The following is a 12,362-nucleotide window of genomic DNA, read 5'->3' as shown; positions in this document are numbered from 1 at the left end:
CAAGAAGCATGATACTGCAATCTGTGCGAAATACCGCAGGATTAGTCTTCTAAATATCGCCTATATAAGGTTCTAGCGAGCGTATTGTGTGAAAGGCTGAAGCCCACCGTCAACCAACTGATTGGACTTTATCAGTGTGGCTTCAGACCTGGAAAGTCTACCATCGACCAAATATTCACAATACGCCAAATCTTGGAAAATACCCATGAAAGGAGAATCGACACACACCATCTTTTCGTCAATTTCAAAGCTGCATTCGACAGTACGAAAAGCAGTTATCCGTATGCCGCGATGACTGAATTTGGTATTCCCGCAAAACTAATACGGCTATGTAAGATGACGTTGCTCAATACTTGCAGCATCGTCAGAATTGGGAAGGATCTCTCCGAGCCGTTTGGTACCAAACAAGGTTTCAGACAGGGTGACTCGCTGTCGTGTGACTTCTTTAACCTGTTGTTGGAGAGGATCGTATGAGCCGCAGAACTTAATCGCTCAGACACATTGATATTGACATCATCGGCTTTAACAACCGCGCTGTCAGTTCTGCCTTCTTCACACTGGATAAAGAGGCAAAGCGAATGGGTCTGGTGGTAAACGAGTACAAAACGAAATACGTCCTGTCATCCTAGCGTCCTAGCGTATGGCGCAGAAGCTTGAACGGTGAAAATATCCGATGAGGCATCGCTTGGAGTGTTTGAGAGAAAGATTCAGCGGAAGATTTTTTGACCTTTGCACGTTGGTGCATCGCAGTCGATGGAACGATGAGCTGTATGAGCTTTTCGACAAAATAGACCTAGCGCAGTGAATAAAAATTCAGTGTCTACGTTGGCTGAGCCATGTCGTCCAAATGGATACAATGGCTACGCTTCGGCCTTGAAAGTATTCGAGGCAGTACCGCTGGTGGTCTCGTCAGCATTGGAAAGATTAGGTGGAGAAGGACTTGGCTTCACTTGGTGTCTTCAACTGGCGCCGGTTAGCACGAGAAAGAAATGAGTGGCGCGCTTTGTTAAACTCGGTCAAAATCGTGTAAGTGGTTTTCGCGCCAATCAAGAAGAGGAGAAAGATGGTTCCGTGTGTGGGGAGAATACCTGATTACCATTCACTTGGTAGTGGTCAGGTCGATTCTTCAGCATACAGTTCAAGCTGCTCCAACTGCCGCGCTTCGCCCAAGTATACTCTGTGCAGCTCCCAAACATCCGTTTGAGAGCGAGCCAAGGTGAGAAGGCGAATCAACTCACGACATCTGGTTGTACGCTGGGTTTGGGACATACCACGTCAAAATTCTTTCCCAATGAATAACAAAACGGAGCCTCGGATGAGAGGCTCTCTTTTTTATTCGATATAATCCGAACTATGAGCTACTACAACTCATATTGCAGGTCAAGTTTAAAGGAAGATAGTGAATCGGGTGCAAGCGGCTTTCTTGGAAGAGATAAATGAGGCAGTGGACCGGTATACAATGTGTGTGTCACCTCTAGACACATAGACATATAGCTTAAATTTTTATTTTCTTTTACTAATTTGATCGAAAAATATTACTATGTATATGCAGTAAATGTTTTTATTTCACTCACCTGTGCAATCAGATCCTCGTCGTAGTCTGTATTATAAATCAATGATTGTTGATCGTTGTACGCAGGCTTCTCTTGTTGCTTATAAGTCTCTCGTAAGGGTGCCTGAGGCGCTGGTGTTGTCAGAATCTCCAATGGCCGATAGGTCGATTGTTGGACGGGTTGTTGGCGCAAAGGCTGCTGTGGCTGATATTGTTGCTGTGGCTGCTGTTGTTGTTGCTGTTGCTGCTGCTGCTGTTGCTCCTGCTGTTGCTGATATTCTATATCCCTATACAAATCAAGATCATCATCATAAACTGAATAATATTGTTCATAGGAGCTTTGCTCCTGGTTGGATTGTTGCGGTGCTTGTTGCTGTTGCTGCTGTTGTTGTTGCTGCTGTTGCTGTTGATGTTGCAACGCAATTTGCTGTTGCTGTTCAGCCTGTTGCTGTTGATGCAATTGATGTTGGTGGTGTATGTTTGCTTGTGACTCATAGCCCGCATGATTTAATAATGCCGATGTGTTATAATAATTACGATTTTGCAAATTCTGATTCTGATTGTGATTGAGATTTTGATTTTGTATGGATGGTATCGCCTCCACAATCACGCCAGTCGGCTGACGTTGTTGCTGTACATAATGACTGGCCGGCGGTTGCGATTGTGGTGATGATGGCGATGATGATTCGGGTCTGCGATGAGTGTGATGCATATTTTTGTTTTTTTTTGTTGATTTTTTTTTTAGTTTGTTTTGTTTTGATTGATTGTTGATTGTACACCGTGAATTTGTGTTTGTTTTTGTTTTGTAGATTGATGAATTAGCGGTTTATTATTAATATATAAATATTTACAAATACAAAACGATGTTATGTAATAATTGAGTAGTTTTTGTTGTGTAAGTAGACCAATGAGGATGGCATAATATATAGTATAAGTAAGTATATATGTAAGTATATTTACAAAAGAGAATATGAGAACGAAAAGAAATCGATTATTTTCGGATTAGCTATAAAATAACGACTAAGAACAAGTGGAGAGCTGCACAGCTGGGTTAATCGATGAACGGAGTATGAGAGATGGTGTGAGTGTGTGTCGGTGCTTGTGAGAGAGAGAGAGGAGGCGGGCGCATATATTTATACCTATTTGTGGAGCATGCAAAGTGAGTATATACGAGTATAGGTAATAGAGAGATTTGAAAGATTTACAGCAAAGGGGAAAGGATGAGTGCAGGCACTGAGGTGAGAACAGAGTCGGTATGGAATTTTTACGTTTGGGTCCAAATTTAGTCAAGTTGAACGGTTTGGATTTTTCGAGACTCTTTTTCTTTTTACTCTTTTAAAAATTGTACTGTTACAAGAGCACCGTAAAACCGTTTGTATGTACATTTGGTAGGTATTAGTGACATTTAGTAGTAAAATGTAGTAAAGTATGTATGTAGGTAAAACGTTCATTGTTTGGGCGACACCGTACGTTGCACCGCAAGTAATTGAGTAAGTAAGTATGTAGGTACAAATATGTATAAACAGTTATTTACAGATTTACATTCGGTAGAGTGTTGGTTGAGTGTGCGCGTATGTCTTGCTTTGTCGCTGGGAGCGATACTGGGGAAAGTAGCAACAATTTATGAGCCTTGCAGTGCCAAACAGGCAGACTCCCCGCTGGAGTCTTAGTGTTTAGCTTGCCGGTTTGTCACATTCATACATATTTGTTGCACTCTTCGCCCTCAAATGCTCAAATGCGACCTTTGCCACTGTAGTGGCTATGAATTTGTTTGTCAACCTGTCTAGCGTTGCTGTGGCTTCAAGGACACAACAACATAATTGCGCACGCAACAAGCGCACATTTCTCAACCGCAGCAAAATTGTGTTTATATGTATACTCATACATTTTGTTGTTGATTCTCTTCAAGTATACCTTTGTCCATTGTCGGCGGCGTCCAAGTGCATGTTAACGTTCAATTGCAGCGAACCCAATGCTGAGGACGCCGGCGTGGCTGCGGGCCGCTTACGAAAACTTTGCGTACCAAAATCAGTTTTGTTGCTTTTGCTGCCGTTATTGTTGCTGTTGCTACCCTGCACAACGTTGTTCAGCTCTTTGTTGCTGCCGCCGCTGGTTTGCCACTTACTCTGACCGCGGTGGCGATTCGGACGCACCGTGTAGCGCATGCGCTGCGTTGTTGCTGTTGTTTCTGCCATTGTGCTGGTTGTCGCGGGAGTTGTTGTTGTTGTATGTGGTGTGTGCGTCGTTGTCGTCCTAACGGTCGTCATGCGTATATTGTTCAAATTGTTTGTCAAAGTCGGTGCAGTCGAACCCAATTGCGGTTTTGGTGGCAGACGTTGCTTGATCTCTTGGAATATGTCGCTGGGGAAGTTTATGAACGAGGGTATCTGATTATTTTGCTTCGTACCCTGATTGTTCGTTGGTGTTTGATAGAATTGTTGGAATTGCACGTTAGCAAACGGGCCACGTGTGGTGGTCGCCTCAAAGAAGCCCGTCTGGAAATTGGATTTCGCGGGCTGGTTGCTGACCACTGTCGTGGGTGTAGGTGGCATAAATTGTGACCGTGGTGGTGCCATGGTCTCCGACATAGGCATATAAGGTGGCATTTGCGAGGGTGGCATTATATCATCATCGGTGTCGGTACCTAGCGGCTCCTCTTCTTCTTCGTATTCATCATAGTAATCGGGTACCGCCGTGCTGGTGGTGCTTGTAAATGGTTTACCCTGTTGTATGCTGTGTGCATTGAATCTGTGCGCTTGATTCGGTATGCTCTTGAGAAAGTCTTCGTAACCCTTCACCGGACGCTTCGTTGGCGCCACCGTTGGTCGCTGCCGGTTCTGCTCGGTTGTAGCTTCGATTTGCTCTTCGTACTGTTCCACGGGATTAGTGCCCTGATTTGTTTTGACACTCGTGCCGACTGGCTTACGTCCTGCGTGTGGCGTATTTAGCTGCTTAAAATATTTGATCATATTCACCACTTGCGGATTCATATTAGTCAAATCGGACGATTGCAGACTTGCAACGAACTCGGGCATGTTGAATTGCAAAGTCAAAGCGGGCTTACGGGAGGACTGAGGTGTGTGCGTGCTGCTAAGTGTTGAGCTGTTGGGTCTGGAAGGCTTCAACTGCGGTGAGATAGTTGTGGTATGCACCTTGCTGAAAACCTGATAGGATTCCGGCATTTGTGCTGAATTGTTTGCGAAGGTAAGCATTTCGGGAGGATACCTCGAGAATGCATTGTATTTTGGCAGTTTAGTTGTCGTTGTGGGGTAGAAAGGTGTTAAGTTGGGTGCTGAGACTATGTCAATATTCGACGTGGGTGGTGGCGTTGTCGTGTATCTGGTTACGGTTGGACCCGATTGGAAAACGCTTTCGTGAATTGAGGGCTTACTTGTGCTGTAGTAGCTCTTATTTTTTTGGTTGGCCAAAACATTGTACTTGAAATAGTTTCCCTCAGTCGTAGTGGGTATATAATTGTCAACTATGCTATATTGCGAGACCAGTTTGGAGGGATACTTTGCGGTGGACTTGTAATCATTTAACTCCGCTTGCTGCTGACTACTGGGCTGGTTGTTGTAGAAGCCACCCATTGTGCTGAACTGAGCGAAATGGGAGTTGGATGTGCTCTTAAATGGCGTCTTGGTTGTCTGGTAGTATGACGTTTGTGGCACCGTGGTAGTTTGCAACGCTCCACCGTTACCATCTGCAACCGCTGTTGACTGATTCTCTAAGTGAAAGTATTGGTAGTTCTCTCGCTGCAACTTCTTGCGCTGCTCCTGGTACTCGCGCAGTGACTGCAAAATGTAAGGTATCAATTCGGGATTATTAAAGAGATTCGGACGCTTGGGTGAAGTTGAGGGTCGCAGCGTGGTGGTGGTGCGATAATAATTCGCCGCCATAGGGCGGAAGTCATCTTCAATCAATGCTTGTGGAGGCGGTGGCGGTGGCGGATTCAATGCTGCCATATAGTTGAATTTCTGCTTATGGCCACCAAATGACTGCAGACGCTGCTGCTGCTGCTGCTGGGGAAACACTTGATACCCCGGACTCAGTTGGTTGTAGTTGGCCGAGGTTGTTGGTGGCGATAAATATGGATTGTATTGGCCAAAGCTATAACTCGATTGTTGCTGTTGATAGGGCCCAGCATCAAGGGAGCGATAATGTGTGCCGGGCACATTTTGTATTTCATAGCGCGCACGTCCGTTGAAATATTGACGCAATTGGCGTGTGCCACGTTGGCGCGATTGCGCGGCTGTCGTGTCATTTGCATCGGTATCGTAGTCCATATCGAGTAGCGCAGCAATATTGTTAAGCGTCTCCAAAATAGGATCTGCAGCTGAGTCAGGTATTTGACCTACAGTGGTTGCATTGGTGTCGTCGTGAGTGTTGACCTCATTAATGAGTTTGCTGCTGGTGGCGGCCTCAGCGGACGTACCATTTGCTTGCATCAATTCCTGTTCGGCACCATTTTTCTCGATAGGCTCTGCGCTGCCTCTTAGTTCTTCCAAGATCTTCGTTACAATTTCCATCACAGAGTCTTGCATATTTTCTTCAGATTCCAAAACTGTTTGTGCCTGCTCGGCACTTGAGTTTTCGACAGCCGCGTCTTCGTTGTGCGGAAAGTCTTGTTCGGGTTTGTTGTCTACTTTGGATTGCGCGTATTTGACTTCGTCAAGATGCTCAAGTGGTCTCATACCCTTCAATGTTTCCAGTTGTTTTTCGTCAGCGTTTAGGTATGCAACGATCTTTGGTCTTTCTAGCGTCCTTTGGTGTGCCTCAGTCTTTAAAATTTCGCCAGTATTATACTCCAGTGCGCGTGGTTCGCCTAATGTCTTTGGGTTTTTATCAGTCTTTAAAATCTCACCGATGTTGTATACGATTTTGGTGTTGTCATTGTTTTGATAACTCAAGTCCCGTTTGACGCGTTTATGCGCCATCTGTTCGCTGCCCAAGTCTCTGTTCAACACTCCATACACTTCCCAGTCAATATTACTCAAATCGTTTGCTTCAACTAAATTATCGATATCAAGATCGTTGTTGCTTAAGTTGAGGTCTATGTGGTTTCGACTTCATTTGTCACAAGTTAGCGGTATTATTTTGCAGTCATTTTCCAATAATTTTTTAGGTCATAGGTGCGAAAGCGTTTAACGTTTATCATTTCGTCGAGTTCAGAGTCGTAGTGCAATAGTAAATGCAGTTATGAGTTGAGAAAATTTCATTTGCGATTATGTAAATTGATTTTTGAGTAGTTTCGAATGTTCGATTAATTTGAAAATAGCAATTGAAAGAAGATTGATTAAGCATTAAATTTGAATAAAAAAGCGCATTAAATTGAATGACAGATGAATTCAGTTCAGTACAGTTTAGTTCAGCTAAGAAGCAGAAGCGGCTGTTAAGGAGCCTACAACGACCACTTACCTAAATTGAGAGCCAAAGGTGTAGGAACCGATTTTACCATGATTCGGTATGGCATTGATGCTGGCCTGATGTATGATGCCGTCACGATCGCGCTGCACCTGGCTGACGGTGCTCGGTTGGCCACGATAGACGCGCTGCTGACGGTCGCTCTCCTCCTCTTCGACGGGAGGCAGTGAATCATGCGCGTCGGCGTAAAGCTGCATGAATAAAACAAAAAAAAAATACGTTAATTATAATTAAAAATAAGGCAAAATTCTACACATCGCTTATCTGCTGCAAGATAATCCGAAACAAATTCTTTTGATAAGCCTGCAGAAATAATAAGCAGATGTAAATGTATCGTTACTTTTATTAAGGGTGGTATAGCAAATTCAAAGTTTTGAAGCATTTATTTTGTCGAGATTTTGATTTTTTTATTTACGACGTTCTTCCAGCAGCGGCGCGATGTGTACTAAACATTTTTTGAAAAGCGCATGACTTCACAACTGATTTTAATATTTTTACTTTATTTGGAAGCCTGTTGGTATCAGGCAAACAACTTAAGCAAAAAATAATGTTTTTAGCAGAGCGTTGCCACCCCTTTTTAATTCAAAAATATTAATTTAATAAAAATATAAATAAATATGACAACAATTGATATCCACGCACTTAAGTCAACCTTATTCCAAAAAACATATTATTCATAGTGTTGCCACCTTGTTTTTATTACAATAATGGTACAATAAACGACTCAGTACTAAAATACTAAGATAGAGATATCAGACAGGAGTTTTTGAAAAAAAATGTTTAAAAAATATTTTCAGCTGACGTTGCCACGTCAAATGGGAGGCTAAGCTTCAATATATAATTTGGAAAAAACTTTAGTTTCACGAAATTCAAAAGCATTTTTTTAATTTTTATTGCAAAAATAGATTTTTAAACCAAGCCAAATTAAATGCTAATATAAAGGGTGCACACGAGAAGTGTTTAACAAAATGTTAAATTTAAAATATTTGATATATGAAAAATGGTGTTGCCACATAAAATGGAATTTAACATAACATAAAATTTAATATTAGAAAAAAAACGACCATAATCAAACGAAAAGTGTTCAAATGAAAGAGAAAAACTTAAATTTTAAAAATAGTTTTATTTGGTGTTGCCACCTTATGTTCAATTCGAAAATAAAGCTTAAAATCAATTTAAATTAACTAATGAGTTTTATAAATCAGACGAGTGGTGCTTTAACAAAAAGATTTTATCAAAAACTTTTTTCGAGTGGCGTTACCACATAAAATAGAATTTAATTACAAAATTTAACAAAAAATAAAATTAAGTATAAGAAAATGGTTATTAAACGAAAATTGTTCAAGCGAGGTGCTTAAAAGTATTTTAACAAAAATGTTAAAGTATAAAGATTTTAATTAGTAACATACGGTTTTAGTAAAAATGTCGTTGCCACCTAATTTTCAATTCGAAAATAAAGCTTAAAATAAATTTGAATTCATTACTAAGTTATATAAGTCAGACGAGAAGTGCTTTAAAAAAACAATTTATGAAAATTTTTTTTTCAAGTGGCGTTGCCATGTAAAATATAATTTAATTACAAAATTTAGCACAAAATAAAATGAATCATAAGGAAATGGTTATTAAACGAAAAGGTTTCAAAAGAAAATGGAAAATATTAGTTTGAAAATGATTTTGTATGGTGTTGCCACCTAATTTGCAATTCGAAAATAAATCTTAAAATCAATGGACATTAACTAAAGAGTTATATAAATCAGACTACAGGGGCTTAAAAAGATTTTAGCAACAATATATTTAATTATGAAATGTAACATAAAATAAAATTAAATATTAGAAAATGATTATCAAACTAAAAGTTTTCAAAAGAAAATGGAACATTTTAGTTTAAAGATGATTTTGTATGGCGTTGCCACCTAATTTTCAATTCGATACTTAAAATCAGTTCTAATTAATTCTGAGTCATTTAAATCCGATGAGAGGGGCTTAAAAAGATTTTATTAAAAATATTTTCGAGTGGCGTTGCCACGTAAATAGAATTTAATTACAAAATTTAACATAAAATAAAATTAAGTATTAGAAAATGATTTCCAAACAAAAAGTTTTCAAAAGAAAATGGAAAATTTTAGTTTAAAAATGATTTTGTATGGCATTGCCACCTAATTTTCAACTCGAAAATAAAGCTGTAAATAAATTTTAATATATTACTGAGTTATTTAAAATAGGTTATTAAAAAGATTTTATCAAAAATATTTTTGGAAGGCGATGCCACCTAATTTTAAATTTGAAAATAATAATAAATAAATTTGAATTCATTATAAATCAGATGAGAGGAGCTTAAAAAGATTTTTAGTAAAAATATAAAAGTATAAAGATTTTAGTAATATAAGATTTTAATAAAAAGTGGGGTTGCTACCTAATCTTAAATGCGGAACTTAAAATCACGTTGACACGTAAAATAGAATTCAATTACAAAATTTAACATAAAATAAAATTAAACATTACAAAATGGGTTTCAAACGAAAAGTTTTCAAAAGAAATAGGGGGGAAACAATTATTTTGTATAGCGTTGCCACCTAATTTTCAATTCGAAAATATAGTTTAAATCAATTTCAAATAACTACTAACTTATATAAGTCAATTGAGAGGTGCTTAAAAAGATTTTGTCAAAAAAATTTTCGAGTGACGTTGCCACGTAAAATAAAAATGTATTACAAAATTTAACATAAAATAAAATAAAATTAAACTTTCGAAAGAGGTGGTCAAACAAAAAGTTTTCAACAGAGTGAGAACAACTTTAAGTTAAAAAGGTTTTTATGTAGCGTTGCCCCCTAATTTTCAATTCGAAAATTATTAATAATTACTGATTTCAATTAACCATGAGAATATGAGCGTTGTCACCCAATTTTTAATTCAGAAAGTAGTAGACCTGCTTTCTAATCTACCATTCAGCTACAACATATGAACCTTTATAAAGGCTAAAATTTTAGAAAAATGCAAATTTTTGAAAATGTTCTATGTATATATGCATGTTTTTGTTATTAAATTTTTGAAATAATATGATGTTTAATAACATAACAGTCAACGAGTTTTGAAATACTATGAAATGTACTCTCCAAGAAGACACTAAACCGATCGCTATGTTCTTTAACTACCGAAAATTTTGGGGTTTGTGGATTTTTAAAAGTAGTATCACAGATAATGATGCTGCGAAGTTTAGGATCAACGAAATTGTGCAATGGAATTTGGCTGCTAGTACAAATGTCCAGCAAAATATCGTTACTTACATAATTTCTAATTTCTAATGATCAACTTCTACGAAAATTTTGTTACTTAAAAATTTTTTTATATTTTTTTTTACTGCAGCTAATGATATAAAATTTAGAGCAAAATATGATTACTTTCACTTATATAAGTAATTTTTTTAAGTTTATTACTGGGGCTATTGGATTATATGGAGTACCATCAGCCAGGTTTTAGGCTACTAAGTTAAAAACAAATTTATTAACAGACCCTTGCAGCTGATATTCGTAACGTTTCCACTTAATTTTAGTATTGCATATAAAAGTTAATAAATAATAACAATAAATTTGTTAATTTGTCAAAATTAAACTTAATTACTTTACCCACGAAATTACTCTAAGCCACTCACCTTAGCAATATCCTCCTGTGTATCGAATGGCTTAGGCTGTCCACGCGTTCCAATCACCGTACCCGCATGCTGTGGCAACGACTGCACCTGCGCCTGTATGACCTGCGGCGGCTGACGATGATACTGTGGTGGCACTGTCGCCTTGGGTGCCGGTGTAGTCCCCGCCGCACTGCTGAAGGCCGAACCGAACCGTATGCGACTTGGCACATGCTGACTGTTAATTGACTGCTGCTGCTGCTGTTGTTGCTGCTGTGAGTGTTGCTTACCCGAGCGTGTGCTACCGCTGCCAGTGCTGCCTATGGCTGCTGCGCTGCTGTCCACAACTTCGCAACCCACATTTCGTGGCCAATCACAGGTTTGTAGCTCATGCGAGTACATCAAACCGCCGGTGCAGCTCTCGAGCAATGCGCCACCAAACACACACACATAGTACTGTGTGCAATCGGTTGGATGTGGATAGTAGCCAAACTCTTCGGGGCAATCGAAATTAACACCATTCGAGGCGGACGCTTTGACATTGGTGCCGAAGCTGCGCGAGCTGGTGATGCGCGATGAACGTTTCTGCTGCGACTGCGCCAGCACACTGGTAGCTGAAATGGAAGAGAGTGGGCGCAAATTGTTAGCACAATGATTGTTGTAAGTTTTCGATAAACAAAAGCAATAAAACGACACATGAAAATATGTACATATGTTTAAGAATATAAATACTTTTTATGAGTGCAGTACGTCTTTAATTGATTTAATGCTAATTGTAATTCATTTTCTGAAATGGAGTAGCAGAGTAGCGTAGTGGCAGTTTACAGTTTGTCGCCAACAAATCAAAAGCTTAAGCCGTTAATGCGCAGCTTGACCTTCATACAAAGTGCAGCGAACAACAATCCATTTATGGTAGACGCAGTAATAAATTAATTTTTTGTTGTGTTTTTATGCTTATTTGTCGTGCATCTTGATGGAAGATGCGAGCTCCATATTAGTATTTAAATACAAAATTCCATGCCCAGTGTGTGTGTGTGTGTGTGAAAATATGTTAAAGAGGTTAGTGTATGTTCACATGTCATTGTCTATTTCATCGGTGCACTCCAGTTGTTGAAAAGGTCAACATTAACTATTGGCGTTCGCCGTTCAAACATAGTTAACTTTTTTCAATTGGCTGGCAACGTTGGCGTTGACATGCGAGGCAACCATGACTGCAATGCTACGGCCACGAATATAAAACAGCGATAGTTGAATTCGCTGTAAGCTTTTGCTCTTGCTCGAGTTTTAACAAACTAATTAAGCAGCAGAGCAACCGAAAACAAAAAAATAAAAAGATGCTTCGGAGTTGATTGCAGTTCCTCTATAAGTTTTCAGCAAAGAATCTTTCACTTACGATTTAGGCAGCTCATAACCTTTGACTTCGCGCAAATATTCTGTGCGTAATACTCAAATATCACTTTGGGAGTGAGCTGAGTGAGAAGTCAAACATTGTTGGAGCCGCTCCGACGTATTTCCGTTAAGCGCTCACCAGTGTCCGCAGGGTACTTCCACCATTTATTTTTGTCTTGGGAAAGGGGGCATGAGCACACTAAAACAAACCTTCTCTCTTTGGCTGACCTCCACCCCAGCACCGCATTTGCACTACACCGAGGGGGGAGCCGTGGTTGTGTCCATCAACCACCTGCGTCCAGCCTCTCTACCTATGACGCGTGGGGGTATACGTCGCTGATAGTCTACATTACTTTCGTTATGAAGCAGAGA

At 39.5% G+C, this 12,362-nt stretch overlaps 2 protein-coding genes across 7 annotated transcripts in view; both read right to left on the bottom strand.

Annotated features, from left to right (window-relative positions):
- Nucleotides 1–11,236, bottom strand: part of LOC128862771 (mucin-5AC) — a 40,203-nt gene extending 28,967 nt beyond the window's left edge. For 2 of the 6 annotated variants that reach the window (XM_054101493.1, XM_054101498.1), the window contains exons 1-3: nucleotides 10,626–11,236; nucleotides 6,971–7,167; nucleotides 1,575–2,244 (exon numbers count right to left, since the gene is read on the bottom strand). In XM_054101493.1, the coding sequence (XP_053957468.1) occupies nucleotides 1,575–2,244; nucleotides 6,971–7,167; nucleotides 10,626–11,003 (1,245 nt within the window). In that variant the 5' untranslated portion in view covers nucleotides 11,004–11,236. The remainder of the gene's footprint in view (nucleotides 1–1,574; nucleotides 2,245–6,970; nucleotides 7,168–10,625) is intronic. The other 4 variants (XM_054101496.1, XM_054101497.1, XM_054101495.1 and 1 more) reach the window with 3 other exon arrangements.
- On the bottom strand, nucleotides 2,251–6,964 carry LOC128862772 (mucin-2-like). The gene has a single exon (XM_054101499.1). The coding sequence runs from the start codon at nucleotides 6,487–6,489 to the stop codon at nucleotides 3,457–3,459; it is 3,033 nt and encodes a 1,010-aa protein (XP_053957474.1). The 5' UTR covers nucleotides 6,490–6,964; the 3' UTR covers nucleotides 2,251–3,456.
- Nucleotides 11,237–12,362: the final 1,126 nt, after the last annotated feature.

The sequence above is a fragment of the Anastrepha ludens genome, chromosome 5 (assembly GCF_028408465.1).
Source record: "Anastrepha ludens isolate Willacy chromosome 5, idAnaLude1.1, whole genome shotgun sequence".
Classification (NCBI taxonomy): domain Eukaryota; kingdom Metazoa; phylum Arthropoda; class Insecta; order Diptera; family Tephritidae; genus Anastrepha; species Anastrepha ludens.
This window is presented reverse-complemented; position numbering and strand designations above follow the sequence as displayed.